Raw genomic sequence first — 14813 nt, 5'->3', positions numbered from 1 at the left:
ATGCTACCCGGTAAATCGACAATTTCGAATCCATGTATATACGTGACTGTTGCGCTTGCTACTTCTCAAGTTATCCATTCTATTCCGATGAGCTGACAATGCGTGTTATTGACCGAAATAAAAGCTACTCTTTATACCATGGCATTTAATGATTTATAAAAATAAACATGTACAGAAAAACTACGCAAATTACGATTACATATTTTCAAAAACAATTCTTCTGAGGTAACAGGCGCATGGTACCATCTACAACAAAACGTGAAACTAGAAGACCAAATTGATATCAGACTTTTGCTGCTAGATGGCACCCAGAGTAATGTCTTGACGTCATCTATGATCTAAAAAGTGGTATTAATTAATTAGTAGCTTGGACAGTGTGTCGTAGATGGCGTTACGTAAGCTTTGGCCATATTATTGTGGCATATAAACAAAATTGAAACTACATATTGTAACTGAAAACGTGACAACTGACAATGATTTAAGCATCGCATTGATTCACTAGAAGTTCACAATCAATCTGACATCATTGGCAAACATACCCGTTTCTTTATTTTCGTTATAAGCCATTGAACATCACTAGGTCAGAGAATGCTCTCACTTTAGCCGGTATAGACAGCAATTTCAGATGGTCCGAGTAGGCTGGTCAAGTATCATATTTACATAGATCAGTATTCACATTATTATGCAGTCAGACGAATGCAAGAGAAGTGATTTTAGTCAAGTAGCCACTACGTCGTACCAATATTGTTATACCCGTGCTAGAATTATATCGACCAGAATATTTATAGGAAATCTACAAAAGATGTACGAATCACAGAATTGGGTTATATGTATATAGATATACATATAAGTATATACATCTACGTATTGCACGTTGCCAATTCTCGATTTGAAAATATGAAATACTGTACAGAAATTCAGGAAAACTTATTACTCATGTATCATACATATATATGTACATAGTTGAAAAATACTAATGTTTCTTTTTGAATTTTCCAGTATTCGGAGGATGATCTATGAACTCTAATTTGGGGGGGGGGGGGGGTTATAAAAATTTAATACCATTTTGGCACTAAGAGGAAAAGCTTTCTTCTCGAAGGAGACGATTATTTTACGCTTTGTATCACGATACAACGTTTTAGTATCGCATACTGATTTAAAGAGAGGCGAGCGTATACGATCGAAACTTGCTAATCAGACAAGAAGAGAAAAATGCAAAGCGTGTGTATCGTGAATCTTAATCATGCCGTTGCGTTCACTATTGTTCCAGGAGAAAAACCTGGGAAGGGATACGGCTATATACTGTTGGGATGTCTTGAATACGACTCGAGTCTCTTCGAGATTTACATTCAGACGAGTTCGAATTATTTTCGCAGACAGTAACGTTTCATCGATAGGGTGTACATAGCATTGAAATTAGAAAATCTCGGATTGGGGTGCAAAAATATGTTCTCGTTCCTCGTTGCCTCTATTCTTTGTCTATTTACGGGTGAGTGAATTTGAACGTGTTTTATGAATAAATTACGATATTTGGATAATCGATTCGTCTGTTTCCTCATAAGTTGGGCACAGTGTGAATTCCCTGTCAGTTTTACTAGATATCTACTTTTGTCGTATTATTGTACATACACGCACTGCCATATAACATCGCACGCATTCTATCGTGCCTTTCTGACGATCCGATTGGAATACCAATTAAAAACGCAAGAAAAACATTGGAAACCGTACGTGTTTACGCAAGTAGGATGAGATATCAAATTCGAAATTTCTGTTTCTGCTCCATGATCGTGATTCGAGTGTTAAATTATGGGAAAATAGAAAAATTTAATGTTTCCAATTAACGTAACGTAACGTCTTTGTTTTTATGCAATCAGATATTGGTCGTACGGCTTTTCTGGAATGGGAAAGGGAGGAAGATCGATGCGATGCGATCGTGCAACGAATCGTTACAGAAGATAGAGCAACAGTAACGGACGATGCACCGTCTAGACTTCACTCGATCTGGTTATCGCAACAGTGAGTACAATGATAGCTTTCGTCTCCAACGTTCACCAACGAGACTAATTTTGACAGAAATTCTCTGTTTAGATGCGAAACGCGTGCCGGACCTGAACACGTGATACGAAAATACGGTTTCTTCGAAAACAGCACATTTCTTTTGTTACGATTCCATTACGCCGAAGAATCGTGTAGTATCGCAACTTATGGTATAGTGGCGCGTGGTTCGATCGAAATTTCTTCACCGTCCATCAAAGTTCCCGGTGCCACTGAAGCTAACGTTCGGTTGGACTCGGTTCATTTGATACCGTTTACCAGACAGGTAGATATATCTATTAAAGATTCCTCTCGATTATTGTCTGGCTTGTCCTACACGATTATTGTCCAGGCTGTCAAGCGCATACTTCGTTGCCGAAGATCGTGCTTCGGTTAAAAAACGAATTCACGAGGGTCTGAAGCATTCTTCCTACAAGATTATTGTCCAGGCGCAGACCCAAGTTCCTGACAATAATCGAGAGGAGTCTGTACTATCATCATTGTAACTGACTCGTTGTCCAATTGTATGTTGCATCGTTGCATGTTTTGGTTGAATTCGTACACTGGTACACTGGTCGCCGTTAATAGGTTGCTCATAAATTTGGACGTAGAATAAATACAAATTGTGGCGGCGGCGACGGTGGCATGGAAACAAAATGGCGTCCGTACCGGGCTCAACTAATTTACGAACGGCCGGTCGATATTTCGTCGAGTCCGAGTCTGGATTCTCGTGGGCTGAACTCGAATTCGTTTGAAAGCCGTTTACGAAGGCCGAAAAATCGAGACACGTTCAGTTGCTTGGAATTCCTTGGCGTCGAGTTCACCGAGCTAAAGTTATTCCGTGTCGAGAAGAGAAGAATCGGGATATCGAGCGTTTCTGGATCGTCGAATCGAGACTCGGTCGACAGGAACCAGCTGGGAATGAGAATTGAACTGCTACTCGGTGGATCACCTCGAAACGGACGTTTTTTCAAGTTCCCCACGCAAACGCCGAGCCGATTGCAGCCTGTGACGTTACTACGCGCCGATACGGTAACGACGGTTATATCTACGATACGAATATACATACAGTGCCGGATAAATGAATTCAAACAAAGACATTTTTCGTTGTATTTCTTGTTATGGTTTGCTCGAAAACATTTGTCCGGTACTCTATATGTAGAATAAATAATAATACCGTTTGCTGAGAGAGCAAGTACTTTAATCGATCGAATGTTTTAGGTGTCCGACTGTCCAATTTGTGGGAACGTGTTGCGCGCGACAGAGTACAATCCGCCACTGTTGCACCAAGCTCCGACGCTGCCAGCGTTGATCGGTGGACTTTGGCTGAGCCAAAGGTGTGAAAGCGTCGATGAAGGTTTCTGGACTAGAAGGGTGTTTCGAATCTATTCGGCGGAAGGTCGATGGGCAGCGCGTTGGACGTACTACGCCGACTCTACGTGTTCGATCCTTTTGTATACAGTTACCGCGGCCGGCACTTACCTGCAACGAGCCTTGAGAAGAAAACGACAAATTCTGAGTGCTAGAAACGATGTCGAACCATCATTGTATTCGAATCTTGCCGCGCACGACGCGTTTGCTCGCGACATTAACCTTGGAGTCGGTGAACCGTTGGAAAGGTCGGACTCGAATCTCTATCCCGTTCGGATGTCGCGAAGTTTTGGAGGATCCGAGACTGGATTACCGATTGCTGCTTCGACCGTGCGACAAGGACGTCGTCGAAGTAGACCGAAAACGGGCTATTTCGAGTCCGCCAATCGAATCGTCCATTTTTCTGGGAAAAACGTTGCGCCGTTACCTTCCGGAACGATTGAATTGAAATTACAAGTGATGGAGAGTCGTTCGATTCCCACCGACAGACTGATCGAACTGCTGGCTCGTTGCGATGCAACCAGGGAAACATTTACGGATTCCGGAAACGCGACAGAGTCGATTACAGATGACGCTATTTCAATAACCTTGTCGAAGAACTGTATACCCCAAACAGTCGAGGCTCCAGCGATTTTGATGTTCAAGGCGAGAGTAAATCTTGATTGGAACGGTGACTATGCATTGCTTTTAGCATCGTGGAAGGACGATGTTTGGGAGGCGCCTCTTCTGCGATGCTCCGACAACGTATCGCGAAATAATGTTTGGATAGAAAGCTATACCCGGCGGTACCCGAAATCGTTGCACGAGCATCCGTTCTATTTCCCGTCTCAGAATCGATTTTTCGATTTACATAGCCGATATTTGTTTTCGTCTGCTGTTCCGTCCTTTATTTTACGTAATAATCGATCGCAGGAATGTATGGTCGTGCTGTTCTTTTCCTACTGGTTGCACTTTATCTGCCTTCGCGGTTGGCAACGCGAACTATCGTTTACCATCGTCGTTTCGAAAACTTTGGTCGCCTGTTCTTTTCTTTCTTTGCTAGCTTAACACCGTGGCCTCGTTCAAAAAGGTTTTCATTAGGTGTATGAACGGACGTGGTATAGGGGAGAGTTGCCTATATTGGACCATTTGTGTATCTCGATAAAGAAATATATTTACAGTGTTCCCGTTGGCTACATTGATTTTAGGAAGGGAGATAAAACTTGCGAGAAGAATGTACGAACGACTTAATATATGACGAACTACTAGAAATACGTGGTGCATGATTATTATTTTTCGTGTTATTTCAAGTGAATTTCGATTTACATCTTGCAAGTACCATACTTTTAAATAACACTAGTGTAAAGTGCACTGTCTTAGCTACAATTTCATATCCATACAGTCCTATTCGCGTGAAAATATATTTTTTCGATGCAACCTACAAGCTGCCTAATATTGAACCACTAGTTGCTTGAATTGGACTGATCCATTCTTGGATGCAATCTATATCACGGTAGCGAATAGTTCAAAGCATACTAGAAAGGTATTCTTTTTAAAATTGTTCTTTTTATTCAAAATGAACTACAACACGAAAGTATGGAAAATGTGATGCCCACCGAAAAAACGTTATCGCACTAAGTACACCGTAAGATATTTTTTCCTTTCTGTTTCTACTTTTCTCGATGAACAATTTTTGTTTAAATTGTAGATTCCACGTACGTCCAACGTAGGAAACCGATGGTCCAAATTAGGAAACCAGTTGCTCAGTCCATTGACCGAAGTAGAAGATATTTTTTCAACGCGACAAATACACGATACAATCTAGACGTAATGTTTATCTTTTTTATAGGAGAGCAAAACAAAAAATTGGTCCAAAATGGGTAACTCTCCTGTATGTATGTAAATTAGACGCGGATTCGATCGAATATAGAGTCAAGTTTTACCCTTATCGATTAAGAAGCGTGCGAATATGCGGATGCGCCTTCAAATACATACGATTTCGCGCATGTCACTTTTCGTCGTCTCCCTTTCTCTCTCTTTCTCTCCCTCATCAGCCCCATCCCCTCCACGTTCTCAGTCACTGTCCTGTTTTTTCGTTTCCGTTTAGCTTTCGTCTTCTCTTCCCCTCCCACTCATTCATTCCCATTTTAACCTTCAACCCTCCGGTCCTCCCTTTTCACGACGTTCACCGTTTTTCGGTCGTTCTCGAATTCCTCGAGGCTCGACGATTATTTCGAATCGGTGATCCGTGTCGCACGAACCAGCTTCGAATTCTGTTACGCGACAGGGCCGTTCATCCGACGATCTTAATACCTTTCCGGTTGCAGTAGCGTGAAATCGTTTCTGGTAAATTCTCGCGTATTAGAGCAAAGGTCAGAGGATCGAGATCGATACGAAACGGAGGTTTGTAGCGATAGAAGTGACCACCACGAACGTGAAATATCGAGAATAAAGATTAAACCAGGATTTCGTTCGACCTACGAAGAGATTGCCGAATAAACGCGATAGAATATCAATTTTTAATACCTCTCTTATGCTCGAATTAAGATCGATATCCTCAGCATCGAGCACACGACCGCATCTCTCCGTTTCTGACGGACTGTTCGCCGCGACGGTGATCGACGAGAAGCAAGGACAACGAATTTCCAAGGAATTCCAGACCGTGGCACAACATCGCGAGTTTCAAATTGGCGCATATACGCCCCGAGAAAATCATCCCTCCGGAATAATACAAGAGGATGATCAAGATTCGAGAAAGGAGAAATATTCTCGTCGAATAACACGCGTACAAGACGATGGGACGAGGAATCGGCAACCAAGAAACCGTCCTGTGTGTTCGGCGTCGCGCATTTAATAATAGATAAAAAACGTGGGCGTTCACGCCGAAAAAAGATCGAAGAAATAGCGCCGAGAGCTGCGCATTGGATATCAATGCCGTGACTGGCCCGCTGTTGTTGCAGTACATTCAGTGGAAAGCGCGAAAGAAGAATAGTTTCGATTAATTATAGTTAGATAGTAGTAGAATTATTCGGATTTTGTTGTTTGGGATTCTACGAATAGTTTCGAATATCGGTAATTTAACACTAGAACTACCGACCCGTCGAAATGACGGATGTCGGATTTTTTATTTTACAATTATTGAAGTTCTAGAGATACTTTCATCGGAATTCATGTTAACCTCTAATTCATTATACACTTTATATTATAGTATACGATACTATATTGCATTATACATTAATATATTACAGAATTTAACTTAGCATACATTCAATGCTGGTAGTTCTAGTGTTAATGCCTCCACGGACGTTAGTCTGGTGCGTCGGCATCGACGACGTCGTCGTCGTTGTCGTCGTGAATCGACCAGCTGGAAAAGCAACAGATTGGAAGAAGGTGAGAGTAGACGGGGGACCAAACACAGAAGTCGGGAATTGTCGAATTTCGGACAATTCGAGAAAAATTAGGATGGTGAGATGATGATCGATCGATCAGATTCCTGTGACGCGCGACAACAATCTCGTAGGATTATACACGTAATCTCGAGGGAAGAAGAATCGAAAGAATTGGAAGAATAACCGTGTGACCGTTATAATGAGTAAAAGGATAACGATAAAACTTACGAAACGAGAATGTCGAAAGTATACGCGAGCAAAGATCCCTCAGACATGACGACACTTTTGCAAAAGAGCCTGTTGGGACTAACGATACTCACGAGCGTCCTCGGTTTAATAGCGTTAATAGTCTCGAACCGGTACGATCTCGAGCTACGGAAAAGAGACGGACTTTTATTAGAGATGATAAATAATATTAGCAGCGAATTAGACAAACTCGACGCGGGATACAACGGTATAACGTCGCAGATGGATCTTGCGAAGAATCGTTTAGCCCAGCTGATTACATTGCATCGCGAGAATCTTCTGGTATGCGCGATACTGCGCGAAAAGCGCAATAACAAACCAGACACGGGAAGAATACCGAAGAACGAAAAGAAGCTATCGTTCGACAGCGTACACTGAGATTAAATCATAACGATGACCTATGATAATTATCATTATCGAATTACGTTGTTACGTAAGCGATTATAGTCGAACGTATGAATTTCTGGCTCAAGTTCGACCTTTCACCGCGCAGATTCGAACAGGGCATCGAACGGGTAAAGTGAAAGCGACCAGTGATAAGAATTAGAAGGAGACGAGAGTACGAATGACTATGTAGTATGTACAGTACATAAATGTTTTTAGTTTCCGAAGGAAGATTGGTAGAAGATATCGGACACGTCCGGTCAATAAATGTGTGTATTGTAGGTGTAATGCGTGTATCTATCCCACCACTAGTTTTTGCTTTTGTATCTGTTATCGTGTCATACGTTGTACGTCACGAGAAGCGTTGTCGGTTGTATGTTCAACAGACGAGCAGTCACGCTGCTGTGAATAGGCAAGTTCTCAGTGGTTCAGTATCTTCTTTTTTCTCTTCGTGCAATATCGCCTCGACTTTCTTTCCGCTTCGACCGCGCAGTCTCCATTGGGACGCCCGCAAGATTCATTTCACCATCGATCGCGATCGCAAGGATGTCGACCATGGAAAGCAAAGGTATAACTGCTTCAAAGATATAGCGTTAGCCATAAAGGTGGCTGATCCTTAAACCATTGGCACTCGATCATCGAGGGCCCATTCTGTCCCTCCGCAATCATGGTCGTAGTCCACTTTCAGCTGTGGGGTTCTAATAAAAGAAAAAGTACTAGAATATTTGAAAGAAATTTACGTTTCGTAAGTTTCCATCAAAAATAAATGGGCCAGAAGTATTTTGAATCTGAAATTAGTACGCTATAAGAACTTGTTTGATTACATTAAAACGGACAAACCGATCCCAAATTGACGTCGTACGCCTCTAAACGACGGTCGAGCACAGTTTTTACAACTCAAGGGCATCGAATGATAGGATTAGGCTACCGAAACGCAAACTTTAAAGTCGGTCAGGTTCATGGCTAACGCTATATCTTTAACCCTTGTGTAGGAAATCCGGTATACCCATTTCTAAATTTCCTGTTACCATTTTTCATGTTCTCGTTTAACACAGCAGTTGGTATATTACAGGAAGGGAAAACTAAGAGTTTCGGAGAAGTATGAAAGTAAAATTTTCCTATGTTTGTCTAATATATCAGAATAGTAGTATTCCGATTGTTCAATAGCCGTGAATATTTTGGTTGCCCACACAAGGGTTGAAGCAGCACATACTAATCGGATAATGAATGATTATTCGACGGATGGAATTATTTTAGGCTGTTCGGGTTGCTCTGGCCCCGGCTACAAATCGCCAATGGCCGCGATGACCCAGGGTCCTCGTGAGAAGCTGATGTATGTTGTTGGCATTCACACGGATCCAAAGAAAGCGGATGTACTTTGCACCGTCGACGTGGACCCAACGAGCGCCACTTACTGCAAGGTATGGGATCGACGCACCCACATCCACGTAGACCACTCGATCTAACACTACAGACGAGATATAATACAGGGTGTAACAAAAATGTTGGAGGACCGCAAATGGGAGACTCGTGAGGTGATTTGAAACAAGTTTTTCCTTAGCAAAAACGTTGTCCGAGGCTTTGTTAACGAGATATTAACGATAAACCCCAACCAATCAGAGCGCGAGTCTGCTGGCCGAACTCTGATTGGTCGGCGTTTTTCGTTAATATCTCGTTAACAAAGCCTCGGACAACATTTTTGTTAAGGAAAAACTTGTTTCAAATCATCACACGAATCTCCCATTTCCGGTTCTTCCAACATTTTTGTTACACCCTGTGTAATACTTATGTCTCGACTGTGCTAATAATCCATTACCGTTCCGGCTGGTAAAAACTCGGGCAGATTATCCACAAGCTGCGGATGCCTCATGTCGGTGATGAATTGCACCATTCTGGATGGAACATTTGCAGCAGTTGTCACGGCACACCGCGGAAACGGGACACCTTAGTACTCCCGTGCTTGATGTCCGATCGTGTATACTTCATCGATACGAGCAAGGAACGGGTACCATCCATAAAGAAGGTTCGCCAACTTATGATACAGATAGATATGCCCCTTGATGTCATTTAAGTTCCGCGCCTAAAAATTTCCATAAAGTGCCCTGTTAAATCGTTATCCAAGGTGATCGAGTTAGATGAGGCACCCTGTACGTATGTGCATGAAACAATCACTGGTTGAACATCTCTTCTATCTTTCTTCCTTTCTTCCCAACTCGACAAGGTATTGTCATCGACGGATGTACACGGATGTGGAGTAACGACTATGCATACTAGTCATTGCGCACCGACAGGAGAGATCATGATATCCACGATGGGCAAAACGAACGGTGACGCGCAAGGTGACTTTCTGTGCGTCGACTCGAAAACGTTCGAGGTAAAAGGTTTATGGACGACAGGAGAAAAAAAAGCAGCTTTCGGTTACGATTTCTGGTACCAACCATATCACGACGTACTCGTCGGCAGTGAATGGGGCGTACCAAAAGTGTTTAAACGGGGCTACCAGCCGACCGATAGCTCCGATCCTGGTTAGTATCGTACTGTGGACGAGCTGTGATAATTTTCTCATCGCAATTCTCACTCAATCTTTTCACAATGCAACTGTACAATTCGTTTTCTCAGCGATTTACGGTAGAAGCTTAAACTTTTATTCCTGGAGCGAGAGAAAGTTGAAGCAAGTGATTAATTTGGGCGATGATGGTATCGCGCCTCTCGAAATAAGGTTCCTGCACGATCCAAAAGCCAGCGAGGGATTCGTTGGATGCGCAGTCACCTCGAACGTTCATAGATTTCACAAAACACCCGAAGGCGTTTGGCATGCCGAAAAGGTTATTCAAGTCCCTCATAAGAAAGTCGAGGGCTGGCTTACTCCGCAGATGTCAGGTACACTCGCCTCGTGGGCTTACGTACAAACATACAGGGTGTCCCAAAATAATTTTGTCTTATTTCAAGTACCTGCAACATTTTTGCTACACCCTGTATACATATTGTATAAATTCGATGTTGAGAGTTTTTCTATTCGATCAACCATTGCCACGTAGGAATGATAACTGACATATTGATCAGTCTTGACGATAAATACCTGTATCTTTCCAACTGGCTCCACGGCGACGTCAGGCAATACGATATCTCCGATACGAAGAATCCAAAGTTAACGGGCCAAATCTTTCTCGGTGGATCCATTTTAAACGATTCGAAGGTTCGCGTGATTGACGATGAGGAACTGACAGCTCAACCGAGTCCTGTTTACATAAAAGGACGCCGATTTTACGGATCGCCACAGATGCTTCAACTAAGCCTCGACGGCACACGCTTATACGTGACTACATCTATTTTCAAACCTTGGGACCAGCTTTTTTACCCCGACCACGTCACGTACGACTCACCTTATTACTTTTTCACTTTGCATCTTTCATCCAAACGCGTGTGCCATCCTTTCCCCATTCAATCCATCAATCAATCTACATATATGTATACACTCGCGAACGAACTCGGATTCCACTAGGGGAAAAAGTAACGGAGGGGTAAGGACTTCCTACCACTTGGTAAATTTATTTCAAGTACTGAAATAAATGTTAAACCGAATATTAATTTGGCATAAATTTCAGTAACTCCCAAAACTAAATGGTAAGAGACGTTTCGCTTACCTCACTTTCTCCCCTAGTGGTAGTCGAGTTTGGTCGTGAGGGTACATACGTATGAATATGCATGGATCTACTACTATACCCACATATAATATATACGCATAAGTTAGTTATGAAGTGATTCAAAGATATAAAATGTTATTGATCTGCGTATTCCCGCTAGGAATGGGTCAGTGATGGTCAAACTAGACGTGAACGTACAAAACGGTGGTTTAAAACTTGACGATCAATTTTTGATTGACTTTGGCGAGGATAAGAATGATATATTACTTGCGCATGAAATGCGGTAAGCATTCTCAAATCATTGAACGTTTCAAGAAGTATTAATCTGTAATACATGATAATCATTATGTTTTCAGTTACCCCGGAGGTGATTGTACATCCGACATATGGTTACCGGAAGATCAGTAATTAACCTCCTTGTATCTTGTTCTTTACCACCTAAAACTCTATTATTGTGTCCGATTACTTCTCTGTGAGATGCAACTGTTTCATATATGATAATATAATGAAGATTGTTTCTTTGATCAGTTATTGTTCTACTCTTCATATTTTTTCCCTTCAACAGCCTTTCGCCTACCTTTATACATTCATTGATTCACATCCAATAATTTTCGATAATAACTTCTCGATAATAACGTCTCGATACTTTTCAAATCGTAGAGTCGATTAACATAAACTCGTATCGTATCGCGTCGTGTCGATTATCGATTATCAACGAATTCGAGTATCGCTTGTATGCCTGCCTTGCTGCGCGCATTTGTATGCGCAGTGGTGTGCTTCTGTTTGCATCAAAAGAGTCATTGTGGCGGTGTTTATTTTAAATATACGCGAGGAATCGATTACATTCGAATAAAAACATGCCAAAAGTACGACGAAGTAAGAAACCTCCACCCGATGGCTGGGAACTTATCGAACCAACTTTAGAAGAACTGGAACAAAAAATGCGAGAAGGTAACTCCGATACACTGTAGACGAAGGTTATGTTTAGAACACGAGTGCTCCGTTTTAAAATCCGTATAGTCCTCCGCGAGGATTGTATTCATCTGAGCATTGTCCCAAGAATAAACGGAGCTGATTTAATGCTCAGATGAATACGCAGCTTTATGTATTGTCTTATTTTCTTGTATACTGTTTGAATTGCAGCCGAAACGGAACCTCACGAAGGCAAACGTAAACAAGAATCTTTGTGGCCAATATTCAAAATCCACCATCAAAAGTCGCGGTACATATACGACTTATATTACAGACGCAAAGCCATAAGCCGTGGTTAGTACAATTACAACCTACTCTCACAATTCCTATCGTTTCATCATGTTGACAGCCCAGATCGTGTTTCTGACTATGCATCTTTTTGTGTTTCCTTTCTTTCTAGAATTGTATGACTATTGTTTAAACGAAAACATCGCGGACAAAAATTTGATAGCCAAGTGGAAGAAAGTGGGCTATGAAAATTTATGTTGTTTACGGTGTATACAAACTAGAGACACTAATTTCGGAACCAATTGTATATGTCGAGTACCAAAAGGAAAGCTGGAAGAAGGTAGAATAGTGGAATGCATTCATTGCGGTTGTAGAGGATGTTCCGGATAACCTCTGGCGATTAAATTAAGGTGATCTTGTTGGCTCGTTGGTCGGCGTTAATGCTGGCGAACTGTATGTGTCTTCAAAGCCTGTCTATTGTAACTACAAAGATCAACGGAAAGCTATATCAAGGTAAACGAGACATCGTCTTGATTGTGGATTCTGTAAAACCTGTTTGCTCGTTGCAACAACATTAATTGTAACAACAATAGGAAATGTATTTTACGGTTTGGAGTTTATGAGTGATTTGAACGGTGAGAAAAAGTAAACGATTCTTGACCTGTAAGTAGGATCGTTTTCTTTTTTTTTATTATTATTATAATTATTATTATGTATATGTATGTATATATATACACACACTCGAATGTACAAAAGTTTTAGTTTCAAAACAGAAATAAATTAAAGCGACGAAACTATGGTAATTGCGGGCTATTTTGGGGAAGCAAGTAAATCCATCGAGTTTCTGTGATATGATCTCTTATTTGGTTTCTACCGTTATCGTCTTATCTTTTATTGGCAAACGAAGATCGTATGACCGTCTAAGATCGTGTCGCATGAATTTCAACGAAATTGGTTTGATTTTCTTTATGAGTGCACGTTTGCGTACTCTGATTGTTTAATACGAAGAACTTTTTTCCGTTTCGACAGATGGTAGCAGGCTCGGCGGTGCTCGGCGGTCCGACAACGTTACGGATCGCGTTCGTCCTCGCGGATAAAAATGAAACAGACCGAGGTTCTGAACCAAAGAGATCTTGTTTCGAAGTTTGCGTGGCCATGCCAATGATTTGCCAAGAGTATTTGATAGTGCAATTGTAGGCCGATTCTTCGTCAGCGTTCACTTCCTTTACTAAATTTTCGAGCAGCATACGCGACGTTTGACAACTTCTGCCGAGTACTTGCCACGAATACTTGATCTTGCAGGGATATTCATATTTGGAAAGTTCTGATCTATCGTAATATTCGGACCGATTTTGTCCAAGTGAGGAGAGAATAGAAAGATCGATATCGTTCGTTGTGTATCGAGAATTGTGCGCGGACGAAACGCAATTCCGTTTCTTTTCCGATGCACTCGATTCCTCGCACCATGACAAAAGTTTGTCCGTCCCGAAAATTGATTCGTTCAGTTTGTCTGGTAAGTTTAACTCCTCCTCGTAATTAGCGAGAATATTTATAAACGTTTCGTTCGTGTCTTTACAGGCATTCGTTGACTCGGTGTCACGAGAAAACACGTCTGGATCTACCGCGTAAGCGTAAGGATCAGCCATTATTTTCGGTGCAGTCGCCGTTGTGGACGTGGTCGTTGTGTCCGTAATCGGTAGAACAATAGCAGTCGTAGTTGTTTCCACCGTGAACGTAACAGACATATTCGAAGGATTGGTCTCCAGTAATTCCGCGTTGTTGTCGTAGATTGTCGTGAACATATCCATCGACAAAGAGTCGATATTTTGTAAATCGCTCAACGACTGAAACGTAATATTACCTGACACGTTCTCGCGTTTCTCATCGTCTCTTGATAACGCACGATTGATTTTTTTCGTTGGCCGCTTGCCTATCTTACCGATTCCGTTCCATTGAGCGAAGACAATCGAATTTTTGTGTACCGAAGGAGGCTTGCGATTTCTTAGCTGGACGCGAGGTAAATCGGAAATTGGAGAGGGAAATGATAGAATTGGTTGCTTCTTATCTTGTGACTGGTGCTGCCGTCGCTGTCCCCGCGATGGATTTTTAAAATGACCAGAAATAGGGGATGTTGTTAAATTTTCGATGTTTTGATGGAAATCTTTCGACGAGATCTTTTTCTTCATGCGACTGCGTTCTTTTTCACTCTGGAAACACATCGAGCTGCATTTTATATACATAGTAATTCTTTGTTGGTTGTATCAAATATGTACATATGTATCTCAGCGATAAAACTAACAATATCACCACGCTTATCGTTATTGAGATTTGAATTGTAATTAGGAAAATAGGAATGGCTTAGGGACACCTGAGTGGAACGCAGCTGCGTGTTCGTGTATCTTTTTAACGGAAGTTGAGGCGGTCGTTTCAAGAGCACCGGTACCGTGGAACTGGCACTGGATTTTCTCGGTCTGATCAGTTCGATTCTTCGTTCGGAGAGATTCGAACGTGCCCGTGGAATTTTCTTCGTGAGAATGGTCTTGGTTATCGGTACCAGAACATTTTC

At 41.8% G+C, this 14813-nt stretch overlaps 3 protein-coding genes across 3 annotated transcripts; all 3 read left to right on the top strand.

Annotated features, from left to right (window-relative positions):
- LOC107193925 (protein APCDD1-like) lies at positions 1 to 5287 on the top strand. The gene is made up of 6 exons (XM_015583465.1): positions 1 to 10; positions 1875 to 2016; positions 2089 to 2320; positions 2623 to 3066; positions 3256 to 4149; positions 5234 to 5287. Exons 1-6 carry the CDS (start codon positions 1 to 3, stop codon positions 5285 to 5287), a joined length of 1776 nt encoding a protein of 591 aa, XP_015438951.1.
- A 2499-nt stretch (positions 5288 to 7786) lies between these two features.
- Positions 7787 to 11527, top strand: LOC107194059 (selenium-binding protein 1-A). Its single transcript, XM_015583624.1, has 8 exons — positions 7787 to 7971; positions 8661 to 8824; positions 9247 to 9426; positions 9625 to 9928; positions 10023 to 10283; positions 10442 to 10775; positions 11208 to 11330; positions 11404 to 11527. The coding sequence occupies exons 1-8, from the start codon at positions 7950 to 7952 to the stop codon at positions 11453 to 11455; spliced, it is 1440 nt and encodes a 479-aa protein (XP_015439110.1). The 5' UTR covers positions 7787 to 7949; the 3' UTR covers positions 11456 to 11527.
- Positions 11528 to 11826: 299 nt separating this feature from the next.
- LOC107194112 (protein BUD31 homolog) lies at positions 11827 to 12650 on the top strand. The gene is made up of 3 exons (XM_015583679.1): positions 11827 to 11998; positions 12191 to 12313; positions 12420 to 12650. The coding sequence occupies exons 1-3, from the start codon at positions 11905 to 11907 to the stop codon at positions 12635 to 12637; spliced, it is 435 nt and encodes a 144-aa protein (XP_015439165.1). The 5' UTR covers positions 11827 to 11904; the 3' UTR covers positions 12638 to 12650.
- The last annotated feature ends 2163 nt before the right edge of the window (positions 12651 to 14813 follow it).

The sequence above is a fragment of the Dufourea novaeangliae genome, unplaced genomic scaffold (assembly GCF_001272555.1).
Source record: "Dufourea novaeangliae isolate 0120121106 unplaced genomic scaffold, ASM127255v1 scaffold21, whole genome shotgun sequence".
In the NCBI taxonomy this organism is placed as follows: Eukaryota; Metazoa; Arthropoda; class Insecta; order Hymenoptera; family Halictidae; genus Dufourea; species Dufourea novaeangliae.
The sequence above is the reverse complement of the archived record's forward strand: the minus strand, read 5'-3'. Positions and strand labels throughout refer to the sequence as shown.